This window comes from Bidens hawaiensis, unplaced genomic scaffold (genome assembly GCF_021521415.1).
Source record: "Bidens hawaiensis isolate Kalapana, Puna unplaced genomic scaffold, B.hawaiensis_p1.1 tig00051672_1, whole genome shotgun sequence".
Classification (NCBI taxonomy): domain Eukaryota; kingdom Viridiplantae; phylum Streptophyta; class Magnoliopsida; order Asterales; family Asteraceae; genus Bidens; species Bidens hawaiensis.
In genome coordinates this window covers 64303-90617 of record NW_027499287.1, presented here as the reverse complement: position 1 = coordinate 90617, position 26315 = coordinate 64303, and the positions used below count along the sequence as shown (strand labels likewise).

At 34.8% G+C, this 26315-nt stretch overlaps 1 protein-coding gene across 1 annotated transcript; it reads left to right on the top strand.

The window, feature by feature from the left end:
• Positions 1-24092: 24092 nt before the first annotated feature.
• Positions 24093-24971, top strand: LOC143599258 (uncharacterized). Its single transcript, XM_077077251.1, has 2 exons — positions 24093-24410; positions 24546-24971. Exons 1-2 carry the CDS (start codon positions 24093-24095, stop codon positions 24969-24971), a joined length of 744 nt encoding a protein of 247 aa, XP_076933366.1.
• Positions 24972-26315: the final 1344 nt, after the last annotated feature.

Genomic DNA, 26315 nt, shown 5'->3' with positions numbered 1-26315 from the left:
TAAGAGATTGCTAGAGCAGATATCAGGTATAATATGATGATAATGTGATATGATATGATGGGATGGTCATACCATTTGTGGTATTTATAGCCGAAGGTAGGTTTCCAATGAGGTATGGCCGGCTGCAACAGTGTTCCTGTTCCACCAACAGTAGCCTACGCACGTGCCCAGCTGGTAGTTGGTGGGTAGGTAGCGGCTGATAGAGACCAGGCCTGCTGTATACTATTCCTTTTCCACCAACTGCCGGCTACGCACGTGGTATGACAAGAGTTGGTGAGTAGGCAGCGGCTAATAGTGACATACAGTGTAGGAGCATGCTGCTCGCCATACTGTTGTCCATAAGCTGTCGTATCTTTAGTCAGATCTTTTTCCCATACCTCGTCAGGTACAGTACAGAAGATCTTCCCGTATCGTACGGACTGGCTTATTTGGGCGGGAGTATTCCCCCTCCCGCCCTTATGCGGGATTGTTCCCGGCTTCGCTCATTCCTTCAGGTGACACTGAATGAGAGCTAAGTGCCTTGTGCGTGTAGCCTTGCTGCGCGGGTGGCCTTCCCTAATGGCTTGTATCCGAGGCTGCGGGGACAGGCGGAGTCCTTCACCATTGGGAGGCATTTCCTGCGGGACCAGCTTGCGTACTGCGCGTAAGGACGTCACGTCTCTGAGCATGGTTGGTCCTGCGGATCCAGTTGGTTTCTGCGCAGACGTCCCTGTTTAAGGTGAGTCTTGCGGGTCCAACTGGGCTCTGCTGGGACCTACCTCTTCAGGCATATGCATTTTAAGGAGGAGGTCTCATGTTCAAACACGGACTAACGAATAGTTTAGATTTATTGGTGTAAAATAGAGTAAATTGTAGTTCAAAAAAAGGTAACGAGGAATGGACAAGGGCAAATGAATAGTTTAGATTTGTTGATGAAAAGTAGAGTAATAGTAATCTTATTGTCCAAAAATAGGTAATGAGGAACTTTTTAGTTTGCATTAAGATAAAGGATATAAAATTTACGAGACTCCATGGTGTATCATATTAAGAGTATGTGGCTTTCCCGATCTCTTCCTATAAATGCGTTAACAATTTTATTTAAGAAAAATAGTGATAGAATGATACAATAAATAGTATTTAGCCCAGCAATATATGCACTATTAAAGAAATTACAAAAGACCCATCTTCAATAACAAGATGTAAGACAACTAGATCATAGAAGCACCACAAGTTACAGACACCTACCAAACCAACCTAAACCCCACTTGTGTCATCTAAACATTTCAAGATTCTTATGAAAAAAATATATTTAAACTTTATGCCTTTATTGAAATATTATAGTGTGGGAATTAATAGTGAAATTAGATTTTTTAAGAGGAAATACATGATTGAGATTGAGATTGAGATTGAGATTGAGATTGAGATTGAGATAGTATCGCAAGAGTGAATGTTATAACTTTTGGTGAATCAACGGTGAAACGTGTCGACTCAAACACCGTTCCAAACCGAACCCATTCCAATCCAAAACCTGATCATTTCTTTAAGACGCTAACTCATATTGATCCATTTCTTTAAAATTGTTGACCTGCTTTGACCAAAAAATATCAAGGTACTGGAATTTAAACTAACCCATTCTAAGTATCTGACCCTTTTAGTTAAAATATATTACTCAAATCAACCCATATTATTTTAAAAACAGCCTAAGCTGACCCATTTAAAAGGCTTTATGTGAAAATTACCCCCTCTATTTCTATTTGTCGGTAAATAAATGAGTGAAAGTTGTACCGTTAGTGAATGAATGCATTATGTGTAAATATTGGATGGTAGGTGGCATGTTCATAAGGGTTAAATGGTTTAGAGCGTGAATAATGAAAAAATCATACCTCAATGTTTAAACAACTCGAATTGGACATAATTTTTTTTTTGTTTTTTTGTGTGTGTGTGTGTGTGTGTGGGGGGGGGGGGGGATCACAAGGGGAGTATCATAGTTAGAAATTTGGTACAACGGCTAAGTTATTTGAGCACAACTAAGGTAAAAAAAAATCATGCTTGCTTCATCTTTTTCTATGATTTTGAGCAAAGCATGTAAATTTGAATATGTAGGTAGCTTCTGACTGTCAAGATATGTGTTATGGAAGGACGGAGCGGGGCGTGTAGCCGCCACGTAGGCAATTACAACACGGAACATCGCCACAGACATGACGTGGAAGGGCGTGATCGGCAGAGTTAGATGAAAGTTGGGGTTGTCGTAGTGTGAGAGCATTCCCAGTCCATTCCCTATTTATATTATATAATTATATTAAAAATCACTACCTTTTATTTATCATTTTCAGTTGAATAAGAGTTTTTCATACACTTATCATTATCTTTTATATTTCCTCCACTCACAACCACTTTTAAAATATTTTAAAAAATTATACGGTGTGAACAGTATAAACCCAAATTTAATTTTTCCACATATCATTTTCTCTCTCATCTACTCACAACCACTAATAATCATATCATATAATTTACAAAACTCACTCACGCATTTATAAGGAACGGGCTGAAGAGCCGAACGACTTTTTTGAATATCATTAAGACTAGGTAATAAAATCCGCCACATTGTGACCCTGCAGCGACGTGACTTTGTTTGGTATTGGTTTAGTTCGTTACAACCCCGTCACAAAATACAAAAAGTAAATCTGTAAATGCCTAAACCGGTATCAGCACAAGTACGACTTATGATCAAAACAACATGAATTCGGTCGGTATTGGTTAGATTTGTTACGGTACCGACATTAAAGTCAAATAAAATATTTAAAACAAAATAATTACAAAAAGACAACTAAAACATAAACCAATAAAACTCAGACTTTTGGAAGCTAGTCAACGCGAATTTGGTTGGCATCAGTCAGCTTCGTTATGGTACCAAAACTAAAACTAAAAAATAAATTCGTAAAATGAACATATTTGAAACAAAAAAAAACAAAAAACAAAAATGTGTAAAACCCAAACGTCTAGGCGATGCTGGTGCTTTATGTTGTTCTCAGTTTTTTGCTTAAATCTTTAGCCTAGGCTGTGATGACACTCCACTGTTTCGCATGGCAACCTATGTTGCAACCATGGAGGATATCCCAACCCTCAAGTAATTTGATTTATATTTCGAGTTTTTTTATATGTGTAAGCACTATATGATGACTTTTCGGTTACTGATTTTGGGTTTGGCGTTGTTATAGGTTTGGTTATATATTTTTACTTTTCATTTGGGTTTTGAGCAGCATTTAGATTTTTAGATGTTGACGGGTTTGTTTTTCTATGTAAATGTATGATTATATAAGGTGTAATAGCAATGCCTTCAACAACTAAATAATTTAATGACTTATATAGGCATGAACCCAGCACAAGCGCGGGTTATAAAAGCTCGTTATTGTAATTATGTATCTAACGCAATGCATATGATTTATTTACTTTATTATAACTTTATTGGTTATTGGATTTAAATACTTTCAATATCACCATGTAGCCAGGAATACTCCGAATTAAGCAAAAGACTAGCATAACTCCCAACTTTCACCTTATTCACCTCTTGCTCACTCAAAATAATGAGACCCCAACTCCATTAGTTTTATTACTAACGTAAAATATTTTTAATAAGAGTTAATGGCCATTTTCGCCCCTGTGGTTTGCTACTTTCGTCACTTCAGTCCAAAATTTGTATTTTTGTCAATTTAGTCCTCATAGTTTTAAATATTAGCCAATTACATCCTATCCGTCTAACGGCATCCAACTATGCCGTTAGTTTAAGGGTATTTTTGTCTTTCTCCTTTTTATTTTGAGTTATTGGTCATTTTCGTCCCTGTGGTTTGATACTTTTGCCAATTCAGTCCAAAGTTTGAAATTTTGTCAATTTAAGTTAGTTTTTTTCTATAACCCTAGAGAGCATTATCCAAGCCAAAAACAAGTCTGCATTTACTCTGTCGACAGCAGTAATCATACCCCCTCCTCTCGTATTTAGTTTCTAGACGGTTCCTAAACTCTCCCCCATGGTGGAATTCAATGGTAAAGTGGTCAAAGCAATTCCGTGAAACCGAATTGTACGGAAAAAACTAAAAATCGTTTCTTTGATGAATGCATAATATTTAGGGTTTAGAGATTAACATATCATAACGAAAATCTGGGTCGTAATCAACTATTATACATTAATCAACAAAACAATTTTTAGTTTTTTGTGTATAATTCGATTTCAGGGAATTACCTTGACCACTTTACCATTGAATTCCACCATGGAGAAGATTTTAGGAAATGTCTAGAAACTAAATATAAGGGGGGGTATGATTACTGTTGTTAACAGAGTAAATGCATACCAGTTTTTGAGGTTGCTCGATTGTTTTGGGCTTGAATTATGCTCTTTAGGGTTATAAACAAAAAAACATAAAAAATAAAAAAAACTGAATTAAACTGAACATTAAATTGACAAATTTTCAAACTTTGGACTGAATTGGCAAAGATATCAAACCACAGGGACTAAAATGACCATTAACTCAAAATTAAAAGGAGAAAGACAAAAATACCCTTAAACTAACGGCATAGCTGGATGCCGTTAGACGGATGGGACGTAATTGGCTAAAATTTAAAACTATGAGGACTAAATTGACAAAATTAAAAATTTTGGACTGAAGTGGCGAAAGTAGCAAACCACAGGGACGAAAATGGCCATTAACTCTTTTAATAATAAAAAGAAAATTGTGTGTCCCACACCACCACATCCTCTTTCTTTCACGTAAAACCCTAGCAATCAACTACTGAAATCGCCAAAAATCGTATAAAAGAAATTGAATTTGATATTGGAATATCCATGGATTTCATATTCTAATATAAACACAACATAAAAATCAAACTAGTGAAATCACCAAAAGTCATGAAATAAATTGAATTTGATATTGGAATATCCATGAATCACCATTGATTCATATTCCAATATAAACGCAACATAAAAATCTAACTAGTGAAATCACCAAAAGTCATATGAAAAAAAATTAAATTTGATAAGTAATATCCATGAATCACCATGGATTCATATTCCAATATAAACGCAACATGAAAATCAAACTATTGAAATCGTCGAAAATCATGTGAAAGAAATTGAATTTGATATTGGAATAACCATGAATCACCATGGATTTCATATTCGAAAATAAACGCAACATAGAAAATCAAACTATTGAAATTGCCAAAATCATATGAAAGAAATTGAATTTGATATTGGAATATCCATGAATCACCATGGGTTTCATATTACCATATAAATTCAATTATACATAAAAATCAAATTCTGAAATGCAATTGGAAATCGAATATTCATATATCACCATGACTTTTTGAGTTTCAATAAAAATCTCAACATAAACATTAAATAATGGAGTCATACTTCGCATGAATCACCATGACTAGTATGTAAGTTTAAGGGTTTGAGAAGCGTACGCACTTTTGTTCAAAAGTGGTCACCTTGGCTGCCCAAAGCTGTGGTTCGTATGACGTTTGGTGTGATATGCTTTGGCCTAATAGGTTTCAATGCCCAAACCGAGCCCTCTAGGAAAACGACCAGGTCCCGACATCTAAATGGGATATCTGCACATAAAATTTCTTTCGGTTAAAACATAGGTGTCAAGCGTTCAGAATACAAGCATCGGCCTCCTTTCAGTTACTACATAGTTGTCACGTAAACTGTAATTTGAAAAAAAAAATCAAAAATCGAGAAAATGAAATCTTTGAAATGTAAAAAAAAAAAAAACAAAAACTCATTGAAATGAAATTATGAATTGAAGAAGGCATAGGCCTTTGAATATGTGTACATACAACGTTATGAAACTTATTAAATACAATTTAAGCATATCAATGATATTTATAAAGAAAATGCGGGAACATAGCACATAAGGTTTACATGCAGTTTGGGGCCTTAAAATAAACTATAACTAAACTAGGTCAGTACGTCTAATCATGTATTTTATAGTTACGGCTCTGATACCAATCTGTAACACCCGCTTTAAGCGGAATAAGCGCGAGCGGTATGTACAAATCACTCATAAGCCCGTAACACTATTAAAGTGATAATATAATATTTATTTCATTTCAAGCAACTCGCAAGTACACAAAGGTTTAAAATCAAATAGCATTACATCGGGAAATTCAAACAAAGTTCAATTTATTATAGCCTAAGGTAGATTAATTGTCTTCAACCTTAGTACTTCATCGGATCAAACCTTAGCACTTCATCGGATCAACCTGTAACATGTTGAAAATAATATATATTCTCAACACTTAACTTGGTGAGATTTCATAAGTTTTGTGTGTGTGTGTGCGTATAGATAAAGGATATATTACAATAAATGGTTATCATACATTACGAGACAACATGCACCTTTGATTTTAAAAACACGCGATGGCATAATTGTAAATTTGTTCAAATCCGTTTTCGTCTTAATTAAATGTATGTGTGAAACAATTCCATTTAGAATGTATTCAAACAGACATCGAATCCTAAATTGATTACCAAAATTACCTCAATCACGATTGGATTTGGGAATTTGCCAGTTCGGTGCTTAAGGTCTTTAATAATTGTTCGTAATTCATATCATAAATGTTTTTTGTTGGAATTAAAGTTGATTTTTAGCTTTGGATCCAAGCCGACAACAAAGACAATACATGAATTGAATCAAATTTGAATCAAATTTAATTTAAGGTAATTGGGTTTTAATTGAACAAGTTAACTTAAGAAGGTTAATTTGAGGATAATTGTTGTTCTATTAAACGTTCAATTGTTGTTCGTAATCAATTTTGAATCCTATGAATAACTTTAATTTTTTAACTGAATGTATTAATTCAAGTGTTTTTAAAGTTTTTAGTTTCTGGGTGTATAACATTTTGAACTGAACTTCTTAAATTTTTTTTGAACTTCTTAGTTTTTGTTTTGAACTTCTTAGTTTTGAGTTTTTGCTCTGAACGTTTAAAGGTTTGTTCAAGCGTTTTTAAAGTTTTTTTATTTCTGGTTGTTATAATTTTTAGAACTAAACTTCTTAAATTTTTTTCTAGAACTTCTTAGATTTTTGCTCTTTACCTATTGAACGTATCTTACCCTCTGTTTTTTGTTGGTCAATAATGGTTCAATTTACACAAATAATGGACATACCATTAGATAATTGACTAAATTATGTACACAAATCACCAAATTTTAAGTTTGAATACATCAATAATGGATTTCAATTTAAATATGAGGGAAAAATTGACTTCATATGCTGCCTCTATTCATAAAATAAGGAAAAGTCATATTATAGAAAATTGATTTCATGTCGATATATTCTTTTGTTTTTTTTATTTGAAACAAAATCAATTACGATTGTGATTACAATTCGATTTGATATGCAATTTTGTATTATGCTCCATCAATTAGTTGATTGTAATTAGCGCGATAGATTGTGAAATTAGATTTAGGTTAATGTGCCACTGCGTGATTTGATTTTGAAATTGAAATCGTCACTCAATATTCTCGCGTATGTAATGTACGATAAGTGGTTATTGTACATTAACCCACCCTATACATACATATATATGTGTGTGTGTGTGTGTGTGTATATATGTATTATTTAAAAACTTTACACGATTCACATGTCACATGTAATAATTCAAACCATAAAGCACATGATAAAAGTATGAAATAACGCCCACTCTCCCAACCCACGTCACATAACAAGGGGAATGATAACCACCGTTTAGTCCAACCAACACATAGCATAGGCGGCGTAGGTACGTCTCCTCAGACCATCCCACTTCAATGTTTGATGTTTTATGTACCAACCATAAAGTGATAAACATATTGCATATAGTACACGCATGATAACCATAAACGATATGATAAGATGATATTAACAAGTATGACAAAAGCGTGAATCGATTTGAAATGATATACACAAGAATTAACAATAAACTTTGTAACATGCTACACCTAAAAATATTGTAAAGTGTTAAAAATAGGTTATGAAACTCACATGAAAGTTGGCGTAAATAATCAAAGAACCAAATACGGTCTTAAGAGAGTGAACCGACGAAGATTGGTTCGAAAAGTAACCCTAGATGAGAAAATATTAAATGTTCAAAATGATGACAAAGAATAGAAAAAGACAAGTAGAGAAGTCGCAGGTTCAATTCACAGTTTATATAATTTAAAGGTAAATGTTGGAAAATATATATTATACACTCTATAATTCAAGAAGTTGGTTGTTTGGTTTTAAATCATTGTATTTTAGATTTATAAAGAGATTTTTGGTTATAATATTTATTAGCCAATATTAACGAGTTTGGTTCACTTTGGAATAACAAACCGGGTTTTATTAACAAAAGAAAGGGTTAAGCGAGTAGTTCATTTTTTTTTGGACATGTTGGGTTTATGTCCAACATTTTTGAGATCTGAAAATAATGTTTAAAAGATTAAAAGGTCATGTTCAAAAATTATGGTTTAGGAAAAAGTATGTTATTAAACTTAACTGAACATAATGAACTGAGCGTAGGAATATGTGGTTACCACATATGTCAATTATTTTGACAACATGATAATGTTAAACATATGTAGACAAGTCAAAAACATCATAATAATTACCCGGGGAATACTAAACAAAAGAATAGAGTATGTTGTAGTTGACTTTCAAAGGCAAACTTGGTTCTTGAGCACCAAAGAAAAAGCTAGAATGAATTGCAGTGGAAATTGGGTGACAAAGAATGAGCAGAAGTAAAGGGCTCTTTATTTAGCCAAGGATTCGTTAATAAGAAGGCAAAATGAGTTAAATGCAAAGAACTAGTCATAAGGCTAGTTTAAAGGGCTTGAATCAAGGATTTGAGTAATTGAATAACTTTTATGGCAATTTGACGATAAAGGATCATGCATACGAGTCGGAAATAGTATAGATACATGTCATAAATAGGGAAGGCAACGGGCCGGGTTTGGGCCGGGTATTGGTAATCCCATACCCATTTGTAAAATCGTGTCCCATACCCGGCCCTTTTCCCATCGGGTATAGGGCATAGCCACAGGTATCGGATATACCTATGAGGATTTATATTTTTTTATCATTATAATTTTTTATGTCTTTTATTCATACAACAATTATTACAAATTAAGATATGATACACTATATATATATATATATAAATATATATATATATATATATATATATAGGGTAAGGTTAAAATAAAAACCCACTTGAGTTGTGAAAACTCTAGAAACTCATTCTCAACCACATGTTTTAAATTAAAGTTTAAATCTTATGGTTCACAATTAAAGTGAATAAAAAATGTAAACATAAATATAACTTTTTCTCCCTCCTGAAAACATATATAAAAATTAGTAAAAAAATGCTAAAAAATAGCAAAACATTTTTTTTTAGTTTTCGATGTTTTGTATTAAATGTTACATCATATATTACGTGTGTAACAAAAAAAAACGATGTTACATAGGGTTTTCACAACTCAAGTGGGTTTTCATTCTATACTTCCCCTATATATATATATATATATGAAGGGGATCAAGAGAAAACTCACCTTTAAAGAGAAAACTTAAAAACTCTTAAAGAATTATTTTTAATTAAAAATAAAAAAATACTTTTAAAATTCTGTTTTAGCCATTATTCTTATATTTTCTTATATTTCACTCGAAAAATATAAAAAAATAAAAAAAACCGTTGTAATGCACATACGTATTACTGTGCGATACCATTGTATTACACATGTGTATTACTATGTATTTTTGAGTTTAATAGTGTTTTATTACATATATTCAATATTTGTGTATTGTATATATGTAGTAGTGTTGTATTATATGAAAAAATAATAATAATAAAATAAAAGTCGATGTGGTGCATATGTGCGTTAATGTTGTATTACACATACGTACTAATGTGTATTCGATGTGTGTATTAGTCTTATGTTGCATATATACAATGGTGTGTATCAAATATGTGCAATAGTGTTGTATTCTATGCAATAGAAACACTTTTGCATATATGCAATGCACACTATTACACATGCGCACTATACCGACGAGGTTACAGACAAGGTTTTTTTTTTTTTTTTTTTTTTTTTTTTTTGAACCAATAACAACATATAAGAATAATGGAAAAAAAGAAACTTCAAAATTTTTTTTTAAAAAAAAGTTAAAAATAGTTTTCTAGAAGTTTTTAAGTTTTCTCTTTAAGAGGAGTTTTCACTTGAACCCACCCATATATATATATATATATATATATATATATATATATATATATATATATATATAATGTTACAATAAATAAATATTATCATTATAATTTTTATACAGTATTATACACACACTTCACAACCTACAATATACAAAGAATTTTTCGGGTATAAGGTTCAGGTAAACCGGTATGCGTTTTCAGGTAATCAGGCCGGGATCATCTAATCCCAAACCCGGCCATACCCCTGAAAATTTTAAAATCCCAATCATGCATACCCGTCTCATACCTATCGGGATTCGGATATACCCGTCCCATTTGTTTTGGGTTTCAGGTATACCTGTCGGGCTTGGGCTTTTTTGCCATCCCTAGTCATCACATCCAAAATTTTTAATGGGTCGGGTTTTTAGGTTTTAAAAGTGACGAAAACAACAGGATTTACAACTTTTGGAAATTTCGTCCCAGAATTAATATAAAAAATTAAGAGATAGAAACAAACAACGAAACAGAGTCGTTTAGTAAAATAATTAAATAAATCAATAAATATAAATAACACAAATTCTTGAATGGCCCGGAAAACGCTACAATTGAGAAAAATAACAAGGGAACTTATGTATAGAATGTACCAGCGGCGTATCCACTATACTATAATTATATCACAGAGCGTTGTCCAAAAAACGCTTTCATTCTGTGTTGAGGCACATAACCGAGTTTGCTATGATTTCCATGCTGTAACACCCTGGCTTTAAGCAGAATACGTCCGGGTGTAACGTACAGATCATTCATAAGCTTGTAACGCTATTAAAGCGACAATAATTATATTTAATTTATTCCATATCATCAAAAGTACACACATTGTTCATGAATAAAAGAAAACAATAACACTTCATCGAAAGAGTAAACAAGTTCTTTAATTCAAATATCCTAAAGCATACTAATGATCTTCGTCCTTAGCACACCATCGATTTAACCTGTAACACGTTGAAAATAATATATTTTGTCAACAATTAAGTTGGTGAGTTTTCATAAGTTTTTGCGTATATATATATATATATATATAAAACTCGCGATTCAACAATCGTCATGCAATTAGTATTCAAGCGTAAAGTAACTGAAATCAAATAGTGTCGTCCACCCGTTCATTTAGCCGAAGCCGTTGAATTCGAGGAAATGAGAACCACCTTACGTAAACAACCGAAATCGTAACGTTAGACGGCGCGGGTATATCCCGTCAGACCCTCCAACTATGTGTATGCGTTTGCGTTTGCGTAACTTTCACCATAAAACAATAAACATGTTGCAAGCAAGTTTACGTATAATCATAAACAATATGCAAGGATAATATTAACATGTACGATATAAGTGAATCGGTTTGTAAACAAGCACATAACTAACGAAAGAAAAACTTGTGACGTGCTTGAAGTCGAAGTCGAAGATCACTTGAAATAAAAAGCGAAAGCACGTTTAACGAGAAGCAACCGAAAGTATGTTAGAGAATCCGAAACGATTGAACTTCTCGAACTATAATAAAATAGATACAAATATTTAAGGACAAACTAACGGGATAAAAAAAAAGTTATATATTTGTTGGGAAAAATGTTGTATTTTATTACACTTTTACTATTTTTATGGCATAGATTATTTTAATGTTATTTTTGAGCTTAACGGAATTCGATTTGTATTATTTAAATATTATTCTTAAATTACAAAATTTAAGGAACATTGAATTTATCGGGCAAATATTTATTTTGAAAAGGTTACATTATAAAGTTAACGAAAAGAATAACTAATTTAGTTTTAATCGGGTTTTACGAAACTTTAGCGGATATGAACGAGTTGGGTTTTAAGTTGAAAACTATAAAATTAATTTATAAATAATTTTATTTAAATTAAAAAATAAATTTATTTTTTATTTAAATGATTTTTAACAATCTAATTTGTTTATTAATATAGAATAGAATGCTGAAAAAAAGGAAATAAAATAGCCTGACCCGGGTCTTTATCCCTACAGACTCACACACTAACCAGTTGGAGTAGCTTACAATTTAGTTTATGATTAGAAACAAAAATATATATTAACTTTTACAAGTTCATCTTCTTCCAAAACCTAGAATTTCAATTCTTCCATTATGTTCAATGTATGTTAAAATTAAATTGGGGGTTTTGTTTTGCGTCTTATTACTATCGAAATGCATATAAACATAACCTGAAATTGTAACGATTTGACGGTGAACGACTACTTGGTCAGAAACGGACTTGGACAGATGATTTACTGGATTTAGAGAGTTCGTTTCATTAGTTTAAGGTTGAGGACGAGTTTAGCCAAAGGTTTAGATGTTATTTATAGGCTCAATTGGAGAGTTTTTGTTTAATTTATCATAATTGAAATTTTGATATTAAATCCGACGGGTTCGCGGCTAATTAGCCCATTAATTGTCGTTAAATCCGACGGGTTCGCGACATCAGCCAGAAAAACATGAAAAGGAAAGGAAGATGGAGGCTGGAATGTTTTTTTTATAAAATATTATAATTTAAAGCATAATTACACAAATGGCCTTTCTACTTTCATGATATATTAAAATCTAAATTAACCTTGATTTACACATTGAACCTTGAACTTTGAATATTTTATAAATGAAATAATCTTTATAACTTGGATAGATTTCGAATTATATCCAATAAGAACGTGAGTGTTTAAGCGTTAAAACCTGGAGTTTTAATGATTGATCGAAAGAAGAAAAATAAAAAATAAAAAAGAAATAAATGAACGAGCAATGAACATCAAAATGGGTCGGGTCTTCGGGTTTGAAAAGTAACGAATGTTATACATGCAAGGAACTTCATAATTACGAATGCATCCATAATTACTAGAGTCGTCGCATGGTCCACATAGTTTTTTCTATTGTGTGGTTTAGAGAAAGAAAATACTAAAAGGAGATATGTGAAAGACAAATGAATAAATAAATAAATAAACAATACTTTGGATGCATTGTTCCATATAGGAACCATACGAGAATTTGTCAACTTCCGAGGAGTTGTACGAGATAAAATATAACATAACAATAATAATAGCGGGTTTTAAAACTTAGAGGATTCTCGAGAATTGCGTCTCAAGTTAGGATATAAAAAAAGAACAAACAAGGAGTTTAAAAATACGAAGGTAGGAGGCAAAATAGCTTTTTTTTATGCATAGGTACTGCTTCTATGTCCATCGGGAACTATGATGGTAGTCTATTCCATAGTTAGTCAGTTTCAGGAAACTGAAAACGGATACTCAAACATGAGTGCTAGAGAGGTAATGACAATTCTCTCTCATAAATGATAACGGGAGGCTCATGAGTTTTAATAAAGTGCGACAAACGATTGTGTGTATGATATTTTTGAAAGAAGTACTCCTCGCGCGGGGTAATGACTGATTAGCATAGCGTCATGGTTGGTTTCGATAGAGAGAATTGTTTCAAAAATAATTTTGACTTAGGTGAAACCTTAGTTGGTTTAAATTGGATACTTTTGGTGGTTTGAGAAAACAACTTTAAATGTGTTGATGAAAAGGGAAGATCGGTTTGTTGAAATTTTGTTTTGGTTTGAGAATATTGATTGCAAAAACGTACGGTGCTTATAATTCAAAAGTTATATTTGATGTGGGGAAAAGTCCTTAGCCATCATTAAAACTTGTGGAATTCATGAAATATTAAGTGTAAAATGAATGTTTTCTTTAGGCGGAATCCTAGAAAGAAAGATCGCCATACAAGTTATTTGTTTGTAGATAGAAATTTGTCTAAAACGTGGATGTGCTATAGTGCAAAAATATGCTATAAACTTCCTCAACCATGGGAAAAACCGTTAAAAACCATTTTGAAGAAACTTAAAATGAATAAATTTTTGTAAAAATCCTTTTATGTATAGGTAAAGATATATACTTGCAAATCAAGTATTTTTAAAACATTTGGCAATATGAAATTATACGTACAAGGTTTACATGAAAAAAAATATAGCGATGACATAATACATGCAGGATTATAAAGATGAAGTTTTGAAGACTGCGAAAAAAGATAATAATAAGTAAGGATGTAAGAATACGAATAAGGTTCAAATGGTCATGGGATGTGATTGAAGTTATTGCACGGCGGAAATAAGTTAGACATTCATGAGCATAGCAGGTGCGCTTGCTATAGTAGTAGATGGGTGCTGGCTTGCGAAATTGGTTAATTATCGCGTTAAATAACTGGTGTTGAAATCGGTTCCTGATATGTTTAGCTAAGGGTGATTGATCGATCAAATGTCAAGGCACTAGCAGCAAGAAACGATAATGGCATAATGGTATTTTTCATGGGTTATACGGGAAAAGGTAGCGTATTTTCTACTTTTGGATTAAGTTTGACAAATTGAGAGACGTAAAAAAATGGTGCGATGAGGTTGAAGGGGAATATGAGGTTGCAGAACTTACGTTACAGACCAAAAATCTCATAATATGAGATAAGGTATCATGGAGTTAGGTTTTGAGAGGAAAAATGAATTGATGCAAAAATTACGCCGAACTGCAAGTGTTTCCAATCACAAAAGTTCGAGAGTTTTTTAGGGTTAAATGAAATTGTGAAAATATATGAGAGATGTAAATTACTGAAGTCACATAAAATCGTTTTAGGTTTGAATTTGAGATAGGAGGTAAGTTTAAATCTTGAAACAAATACGTAGATGAACTAACTCATGAAAATGGGGAGTCATGAAATGTCATCGGTTTTTAAATGAGTTGACTAGATCGCATGGTATGTCTTTCGAGTTAAGTTGTTAAAATACACGAGGTACCATTGAGGATGAGAAAAACAAATAAATTGCAAGAATATAACATGTGAAAACTCTGAATTTAAGCAATGACTAAATCATAAAGATACTTGGAATGTAAGCTTCATAAATCACGAGATTTGGATTATTGTGAGGATATGAGATCATAACATCAATCATCATCAAAACACATGAATCAACTTTTGGTTTGAAAATAAAATACACGTGAAACACAATAAAATCATGTTAAATATTTTGGGGGTGCAAATCACATAAAATGTAATCATTCTTATTTAGGATAATTACTATGAAATTGTAATGAACTGAAAATTCACAAGAAAATGTAATCATTTTTGTTCAAAATGATTACTACGAAAACTAAAGAGATAATACTAAATTAAAAATTAAAGTTTACATGAAACTTCATAATTCATATGAAATGAAATTAAAGTTTCATTTGTAGTATCTATGGATCTCAGTTGGTTTTCATATTATGATGATTTTGTAAATAAACTTAAAATTACACACAAAAAAAGATCACATGTAATAAAACTGAATTGAGTATTGAAATACCCATGAATCATCACAGGTTCTCATATTTCAGTGGACATATAAATCACCAAAAACCACATGGGGAAATTGAATTTGATATTGAAATGCGTAAGAATAACATGAATTTTCATATTTCAATAATAAAATCAAATCATGAAGTCATAAAGAAAAGGTATTTAATTTGATATTGGAATGTCTAGGTATCACCATGGATTTCATATTCCAATATAAAAGCAATATAAAAATCAAGTTTTTGATATCATAAAAAATCATATGAAAGAAATTGAATTTAATATTGTAATATCCATGAATCACCATGAATGTAACATAAAAATCAACTATTGAAATCGCCAAAAATCATATGAAATAAATGAATTTGATATTTAAATATCCATGAATCACCATGGATTTCATATTCCCATATACATAAAATTCAAATTCTGAAATCCAATTGAAAATCGAGTATTCATGTGTCACCATGACTTTTCGAGTTTCAATAAAAATCCCAACATAAACATTGAATAATGGAGTCACACTTCGCATGATTCTCCATGAGTAGTATGCAAGTTTAAGGGATTGAGAAGCGTAAGCACTTTTGTTCAAAATTGGTCACATTGGCTGCCCAAAGCTGTGGTTCGAATAACGTTTGGTCTGGTATGCTTTGGCCTAATATGTTTCAATGCCCAAACCGAACCCTCCAGGAAAACGACCAGGTCCCGACGTCTAAATGGGATATCTGGGCATAAACTTTCCTTAGGTTAAAACATTGGTGTCAAGGGTTCAGAATGCAAGCATCGGCCCCCTTTAAGTTACTACATAACCGTCACGTAAAATCGTACTTTGAAAAATAGAAAATCGAGAAAATGAAATCTTTGAAATGTAAAAAAATTTCCTTGAAATGAAATTTTGAATTAAAGAAGGCACAGGCCTTTGAATATGTGTAGATGCGATTTTATGAAACTTTATAAATATAACTTAAGCATATGAATATATTTAAAAAATACGGGCACATAGCACATAGGGTGTACATGTGGTTTCGTGCCCTAAAATAAACAATAACTATACTAGGTCGTTACCTCTTAACACGTATCTTATAGTTACAGCTTATATCAATCAGTAACAACCCGGATTTAAGCGAAATACCCCCAGGCGATACGCACAAATCACTCATAAGCTTGTAAAACTATTAAAGTGATAATATAGTATTTATTTCATTTCAAGCATATCGCAATTATACCAAGGTTTGAAAGCAAATAACATTACATAGGGAAATTCAAACAAAGTTCAATTTATTATAACCTAAGGTTAACTAATTGTCTTCAAACTTAGCACTCAAATTGAAAATAATATATTTTGTTAGCATTTAAGTTGCTAAGATTTCATAAGTTTAGTGTGTGTGTAGAGTAATGATCCTAAGAGAACCCTTTACAAATTGGGACCTTTAGAACCATTTTGGACAACAAAAAAACCTCTAAAAATATTTAAAAAATTATAAAACAAAAAAAAACAATGAAAAATATAAAAAAACCAAAATTCTTATATTTCATTCCGGTTTCATAAAAAAATTCGTATTATACCTGTACACATGTGTATAAAAAACATGTATGTACATATATGTACATATAATATATATATGTACATATAATACACATATGTATAATTTAGCTAAACCGAGAACTTTTTTATGAACCCGAGATGATAAATAAGAATTTTGGTTTTTTTAATTTTTTTTATTTTTGTGTTTTTTTTTGTTATATGATTTTTTTTTTATTTTTGGAATTTTTGTGGTTCAAAATTGTTCTTATGGTTCTCGATTTTCAAATAGTTCTCACATGATTCTGATCTTATATGTATATATATATATATATATATATATATATATATATATATATATATATATATTACATTATAATGCATGTAGGCACCTTTTCAACTCCCACATTCTCTCTCCTCAAGACACTGTAAAATTAAATGTACATTAACGCTCCGGTAAAGACCTAATGCATGTTACTGATCTTACTCCGGCGACCATCAATTTCACTTCAGTTACGTAAAGTAATAAGACGGTCCAAGCAATCAATTTCGTTCTTTAGACGTGTCAAGATGAAGGCGAACTGATATAACGTTTATTATACATTAATCCCGTGTACATTTATTTAATATTTTATTAGTTTATGTTCGATTTCTCGTAAGATTTGTATACTACTAACATGGTTTTATGTTATAGGTTTTGGGTTTTAATTCCGGTGAAAAGAGGACGAAAAACGAGCAAAAACAAGCCGAACCTGAGAACCGACGCATTAGGAAACGAACCGGACCGAACCAGGAGTGAACCGGACCAGCCAGGATGAACCAGCCCCCTAGGCCGGAGCGCCGCGCGGCCAAGGAAGAGAGGGCCGTCGCGCGGCACGGCGGTGCAAGCTTCCAGATTCTTCTTTTTTGGCCGACTTAACTTATTTTTGGACCCCTGTTGCCTATAAAAGACCCCTAAACTCACCATTAAGCATACCTTGAAGTCCAAATGAATTTGTGAGTTCTGAGGCAACCGAGAGCAGTTTCCGGCAGCTTTGGAGTCGAAGAATCAGCTGGTGTTGCACGTATTGGTTGAAGACGAAGAAAACGGGTTTTATCTTTTGTTTCTTTCGTTTATCGCCATGAATTCTTGTTTGTTTGTTGTTTTGCTTAAACCTAAGATGCTAGGCTAAATTGCATGAACTATCTAGGCTTATGATGAACTTATTTTGATGTTTTGATTTGACTTGGGATTGTTTATCGTTATGGTTTTTATGATTTAGTAAAAGATTTATCTTTAATTAATTGATGCATATGGATACCTAGGATTGTTTGATGAGTTTTGTTCCATAGTTTTCCTTGATTATTGTTTGTCATATGATAGGATTGCTATTAGGTCAATTACTTTGTGTTTTTGATTATTTTATGATTGATGTCATGATAAGATCATAGGAATAATATTGTCAAATAAATCTAAGTGTGCTGCTAACCTAAAATCTGTAAAGTGCTAGGTTATTGATAAGTCTTTACTATTTAATCTTGCTAGATTTAGTTCTTCGTAAGGAGTCAGTCTAGGGTTGATTATTTATTATTGTTTATCAAATCAATTAAGTATAGTAAACTGCCTTTGATTTCCGCGTTGTAAGGTAGAATTTCGTATAAAGGAACTAAATTATAAACAATTGGGTGACCGTAAGCGAACTTGATTTTTAATACTGGTGTGCATTAAAACTTGTTAGAAATCCATAGGTTTCTCTTGAGAAGGGTCAGGGGTCCTGTTCGGGTTTTCTTATAAGTGTCTATTTTACGATCTCAGTCCATAACTAAATACTTTCCCGAGTCAATTCATTACTGAAATTAGCCTAGGTAGTTTTCTCATCATCATCTTATTTTCATAACAAACTTCGTTTTTGTTTAAATTACTTGTTTTCTTAATTAGTTTTTAATTATAGTATTAAATTAATATTTTAAATAGAAATCCCCCAAACAAATATAATTAATAAGTCGTGTTTGTAGTCGAGTCTAATTAGCTAATAAACGTAATTTAAAGAGTCTCGTGGGTTCGATATCCGGACTTACTTAGCTTTACTAGAGTCGATCGGTTCACTTGCCGGTTAGTAATTTAGTCGAGTTTTAGAGAGTCTAGAGTATTACTTGGTGTTTATTTTTAGTTAATTTAGTTAATAAATATTAAACTACTTCAAGCACATCAAGTTTTTGGCACCATTGTCGGGGACTCTTGGCCATTGCGTTATTAGCGTTGATTGGACCTACTTGCTACATACGTGCTATTTGTTTTGTTTTGTTTGAGTCGTAGGAGTCTAAATTAAGTCTAGTTTTTTTTAATTGTTTATTTATTTTCAATATTGGAGTCGTTATATTAGAAACTACTTACTTGTTTTAATTCGTTTTGTAGGTATGCCACATCTGCGTTTGCAAGGACCACCGTTGGATTACTTTGGATCTACTCAGTTGAAGTCCGAGGCAAGTTCAAGTTCATCATCGTCTGAAAAGAAACCGATCACCATAGATACTTCACCGAAATCATCACCCACAAATTCACCCGCAAATTCACCACCACCAAGTCCTAGACCAGTTCCGATGGCCAAGAATAACAGCACCGTGTACCATCAAGCTTTTGAAAGGTTCCATGGAGATCACTCACCCATTTTTGCCCCCGACATTAATAACCCTAACTCGTGGTAGATCCCATCCTATGTCATGAACAACATCACCAATCACCACCAGTTCCATGGCCGTGAAGATGAAGATGCACCAATACACATCAACCGTCTGACCCGTGTGTTTAAAACGTTCAATTTGCAAGGTGCTAACCAGGATGCGATCTTCCTTCACTTGTTCCTGTTTACACTTTCAAGTCGTGCCGCCACTTGGCTCGATTCGCAACCTGCTGAAGCATTCACTACTTGGGAGGCGCTTCGCAATGCATTCATCAAGAAGTACTTTCCACCTTCTAAGGCTTCTCGCCTCCGTGATCAGATCCACTCCTTTCACATGGAGCCAGATGAGGCATACTACCAAGCTTGGGAACGTTTTCAGAATCTGCTTTCCCGTTGTTCACAACATGGGATCACCCCTTGGGCCCTTGTTAAGAAGTTTTACAATGGGCTTACTTATGAGGCTCAAGCGAGGTTTGACACAGCTGTTGGGGGTAATTTGATGGACAAGAAGAATGTGACCGAGTGTAACGAGCTGTTTGAAAGTTTCGCGCAGTCTGAGTACGCGAAGAAGCCACGAGGCGGAATTCCAATCCTGTCACTAATGCACCCTCATTTGCTCGAGGTGTGCACCAGGTTAATCTGGACATTGGTATGGCTGCTGCTTTGGAGAATCTCACCCGAGAGATAAAAGAGTTAAAGACTAAGGTGGATAAGTGTGAGATGTGTAGAGGTGGTCATGGTACGCTGGATTGTCCGTTGATGAATAATTAATATGTGGATTTTGTTGCTGGTCAGAACAGGTTTCCTAATGCTTACAACAACAACAATCAAAACTGGAACAGCTACAAGAATCAGAACCAGAATCAGGGGCAACGTAACTCGAATTGGCGACTGGCTGGTGGGCCACCTGGTTTCCAAGCTTCCTATAAACGAAATCAAGGACAGTACAACAATGAAGGTTCCAATGGTCAAAGTTCGAATAATGTGCCAGGTCTGAGTAAGAAGTTGGACGAGATAATGTAGCATATGGTTACTAGAGATCAAGCCACTCAAAAGACCTTTGCCAAGCATGATCTGCTATTCAAGAATCAACAATCAGATATGCTCGACATTTAAAGGACCATTGGTGATATTGCTCGACAATTAAATGAAAGACCTCCGGGACAGTTTTCAGGTTCTACTCAGCAGAATCCGGCCGCTCAAATAAAGGCGATTACTACTCGTAGCGGCAGGGTTTTGGGTCCCGAGGTGCGAAGGAATGAAGTTGAAGTGGAAGATGAGGAAGTGATGAATGAAGAAATTGAGATGGAAGTACAGAGAAAAGTGCAGAACACCGCACCAGTAGCCCCGCCAGCAGTAAATAAACCGGTTGAAGTCCGGCCATCACCTTTGGTTGACCACACTCGTATCCCGTATCCCGCTCACGCAAAACACCAGAAATATACGCAGGAGTATGGGCACTTTCTTGATATGTTCCGACAGTTGAAGATTAATCTCCCGTTCATTGAAGCCCTCCAACACATGCCGAAGTACGCGAAGTTTCTGAAGGACCTGTTGAAGAGGAAGGATAGGTTGGGGGAGGTCTCATCGATTCCCCTCAAGGGAGATTGTAGCGGTAGTGTTGAACCGCGTACCCGAGAAGTTTTCAGATCTGGGTGTGTTTACGATTCTAGTTTTGTTTGGTAGTGATGCGATGAGCCATGCATTGGCGAATTTGGGTGCGATTATTAATTTGATATCGTATTCTTTGTACGAGAAGTTGGAGTTGGGCGAGCTTACACCGACTCGCATGTCCTTGTCGTTGGCCGATCGTTCTGTGAAGTATCCACGAGGTATTATCGAGAATTTATTAGTGAAAGTGGATAAGTTTGTGTTCCCGGTGGATTTCGTGGTGCTCGACATGGAGGCCGACGAGAAGGTTCCCATTATTCTTGGTCGTCTGTTCTTACGAACTGCGAAGGCGCTTATCGATGTGTATAATGGGAAGATCACGCTTCGGGTTGGTGATGAGAATGTTACTTATGATGTCGCGAGGTCGATGAAGCACCAGAGTGATCAAGATGATTTCAGTGGTCCATGCCATTGGTTTATTCTATTAACTCTTTTATTGCAGGTATGGATAAATGCTTTGATTACATTTGTGGTACGGATCTCGTGGAAAGTAATGGTATAGTCGATTGTGATGATTTGGTTGAGGATGAGTTGTGTGAGAACGATTCGGTTCGTGATGAGTTGGCTGAGATTTCGGGGTTGCCCAAGATGATTGAGGTAAATGAGATTAGCTGTGAGAGTGAGGCAGATTCGGTGAAGAAACCCGCTCCGTTGGAATTGAAAGTACTCCCGTCACACTTGGAGTATGTGTATCTTGATGAGGGCTCGAACTTGCCTATTATTGTGTCAACCAAGCTAACGGAAGAAGAAAAGACAAAGTTGGTAGACGTGTTGAAGTTGCACAAGGGGGGCGATTGCATGGAGACTTTCTGATATTCAAGGTATTAGCCCGCTTATTGCACGCACCGGATTCTAATAAAGGATGAGTACAAGCCGGTGGTGCGACCACAAAGACGTCTCAATCCAAATATGCAATAGGTGGTAAAGAATAAGGTATTGAAGTTGATGGATTCCAGGATGATTTACCCGATTTCCGACTCTCCATGGGTGAGCCCGACTCAAGTTGTTCCAAAGAAGGGAGGTATGACCGTTGTGATGAATGAGAAGAATGAGCTTATCCCTTCGCATCCGGTTACCGGTTGGAGTGTGTGTATTGATTATCGGCGATTGAATGATGCCTCCCGGAAGGACCACTACCCGTTGCCGTTTATTGATCAGATGTTGGAGCGTTTGGCAGGTCAGCAGTTCTACTGTTTTCTTGATGGTTTTTCGGGATATTTTCAAATGCCCATTGCACCGGAAGACCAAGAGAAGACGACTTTTATATGTCCCTATGGCACGTTTGCGTACCGTCGCATGCCGTTTGGACTACGTAACGCTGCGGCTACTTTTCAACGTTGTATGGTGGCCATCTTCCAAGATATGATCGAGACGTCCATGGGGGTGTTTATGGACGATTTTTCGGTTTACGGTAATTCTTTCGATCAGTGTTCGGCTAATCTTGAGAAGATGTTGAAGAGGTGTATCGAAACGAAGTTAATGTTGAATTGGGAAAAGTGTCATTTTATGGTGACTGAAGGGATTGTTTTGGGACATAAGATATCGAGAGACGGTATTGAGGTGGATCGGGCGAAGATTTACATTATAAGTAGACTTCCTCCACCGACAAATGTGAAGGCGATTAGGTGTTTCTTGGGTCATGCGGGATTTTATCGGCGATTTATCAAAGACTTTTCCAAAATTACCCGCCCGATGACCCGAATCCTCGAGAAAGATGTACCGTTTGTGTTTGATGATGAGTGTGTGAAGGCGTTCACGTTTTTAAAAGAAAAGCTCGTAAGTGCTCCCATTATTTGTTCTCTCGATTGGAGTTTTCCGTTCGAGCTCATGTGTGATGTGTGATGCTAGTGATTATGCGGTTGGAGCGGTTTTGGGCCAAAGGCGAGATAAACATTTTCACCCCATCTATTATGCTAGCAAGACGTTAAGTGATGCCCAAGAAAACTACACCACCACCGAGAAGGAGCTTTTAGCCGTTGTTTTCGCATTTTACAAGTTCCGCTTGTACCTCGTGCTTCGAAGACTACCGTTTTTACCGATCATGCAGCCTTGTGTTTTCTCTTTCAGAAGAAAGACGCAAAGCCTCGTCTTATACGGTGGATTCTTCTACTTTTCGAGTTTGACATCGAGATCAAAGATAAGAAGGGTGCGGAAAAAGTAGCGGCAGATCATCTATCCCGTTTAAAAGACCCGAGGAAAGAAGAATTGTGTGAGGAGGAGATTGGAGATACATTCCCTCATGAGTCGATCAATTTTGTGACGGCTGAGAAGCAAGGTATGCCATGGTTCACTGATTTTGCTAATTATTTGGCTAATGGTTTTGTTTTGGAGGGTATGACTATGCAACAAAAAAGGAAATTCTTCCGAGATGTTAATCGGTATGTGTGGGATAACCCATTTTTGTTCAAGATTGGTGGTGATCAGATTCTGAGGAGGTGTGTGACAAAAGAGGAAGGTTGGGATATTCTCAAGCATGTTCATGAAGGGTTGACTGGAGGTCATCATGGTGCGCATGCTACCAGGAAACGGGTGCTTGATAGTGGGTTCTATTGGCCGACAATTGTTAAAGATGCTGAAGAGTTTGTGAAGCTTTGTGATGCGTGCCAAAGAACAAGTAATATTTCATCCAAGAATGAGATGCCTCAAAACCCCATACAAATTCTTGAAATCTTTGATGTTTGGGGCATCAACTTCATGGGACCGTTTCCCACGTCGAACGGTGATAAGTATAGCTTAATGGCGATTGATTATGTGTCGAAGTGGGTGGAAGCCCAAGCATTGGCCACGAATGATGCACGAGTTGTTGTGAGGTATCTTAAGAAGTTATTTACTCGTTTCGGTATTCCGAGAGCTATTATCAGCGATCGGGGAACTCATTTTTGCAATACCGTCATGGAAAAGGCGTTAGCTCGTTATAGGGTTATTCATCGTACCTCTACTGCCTACCACCCTCAAACGAACAGTCAATTCGAGAATGCAAATCGAGGGGTGAAGAGGATTTTGGAGAAGAAGGTTGGGGCTAATCGAAAGGATTGGTCGGAGAAGTTAGATGATACGTTGTGGACATTTCGGACCGCGTAGAAGACTACGTTGGGTACTACACCGTTTATGCTTGTTTATAGTAAGTCTTGTCATCTTCCGGTTGAGTTGGAGCATCGAGCTTATTGGGCATTGAAGACGGTGAATGTCGATCTTACCGAGGCCGCGAGGAAAAGGTACTTTCAGATTCATGAGTTAGAAGAGCTTCGGGATGCAGCATACTCTCGATCGTTGAACGTTAAAGAAAATACGAAAGCTTTACATGATCGGCGGTTGAAAGGAGGAAAAGAGTTCAAGAAAGGCGATAAGGTATTGTTATTTAACTGTCGTTTGAAGTTGTTTGCAGGAAAGTTGAAATCAAAGTGGTCGGTACCGTACTTGGTGAAAGAAGTTTTCCCGTATGGAGTGGTGGACTTGGAAAATCCAGATAATGGAACATCTTGGAAGGTGAACGTTCATCGTTTAAAGCACTATCTTGGAGGATTGGAGGAATCAATTGAGATGGAGGAAACTCCTCTCGATCCATCACACTGAATTGTCACACATGGTTCTTGAGTGCATACTCAAGTGTAGAGTTTGTACATTCTTTCCTATTTTTTTTTCTATTTTATTTTTATTTTTCATTGAGTCACTAACGTAGTTTTTTGTAGTTTTTCTTTATTTTTAAGTTTTGGTTAGTTGTGAAGGAAGATAGAGAGAAGATCCCCTTGAAGTATAATGCAACATTTAAGTGTGGGGATGGAGCAGCAGGAACCGTATACTTTTCTTATTATTTATTTGCTGTTTTTATGTTTTGATTGGTTGGTCCGGTTGCATACTTTGAATGCTTAATATCTATCAAGGTTGATAAGATGAAATGTTTAGATATTGTTTATATTGTTGCCGTTTCCATTCGTGTACGAGAGAAGAAGATACTAGTTGCTGAGCAAGTTCGGAGATGGAGGGCATTTATGGAAGAAGACTTTAGCATCATACTTTATGCGTACACTACGAGCTAAGTCTTTTCCTTTTTACTTTACTTTTATATTTTTGTTTTTATTTATTTTTGTATTTTTACGTTTTGTTTTTAAATTTTTTGAGTCGTGTTTCCGTCTCTGCATTGAGGACAATGCAAATTTTAAGTGTGGGGATGGGAATACATATGTTTTTCGTTTTAGTTTTTCGTTTAAGTATTTAAAAAAAATAGTTTTGAAAAATGTCCCTTGTTTTTGTTTCTTTTTGCGTATAAATGGGAGATGAGGATACTTATCGGGAATCGGTTTTTCAAACTACTAATAATAAGATATATATTAAAGAACACGCACTTAACTTGGGATGTGTCGGTAGGCTCAGCCTTGAGAATGAAAGGGTGGTTTGATAGTTGGTTTTAGATGATAAAATATGATTTTTAGTGGGAAACATGTTAAGTCTGTATAAAATACAAGATGAAAGGTCTGCCATACTCAAGCCTCATTTTTAGTTTGATTGTAGAAAATTTAAATTTTATAGAAATTTGAATACGCTATCATACGATGCTTGGGTAGGTTTAAACGTTAAAGTATACCGTGTAGTCTGTGATATACCTTAAAACTTGCACTTCTAGTTTTAGTGGTTAACACTTCATAGGCGTATGGTTTTATAGCCTTAAATCCTGTATTGATGGGATGCCTCGGGTTCGGAGACCACGGGTCTTTTTACGGTTGTTCATCTCGGTATCTTTGGATATTTAATAAATAAAAGCTTTTAAGCATAAACCCGCAGTTTACTGCCATTACACTCACTTACATCAATTACAGTGAAGTAAAATCTAGATGATCCAGTGATCATCCCGCTGTTAGTCATACGTGGTCCTCTTACTTGCGTCCCATACCATTAAGAACAAGATCAACTAGAGACACG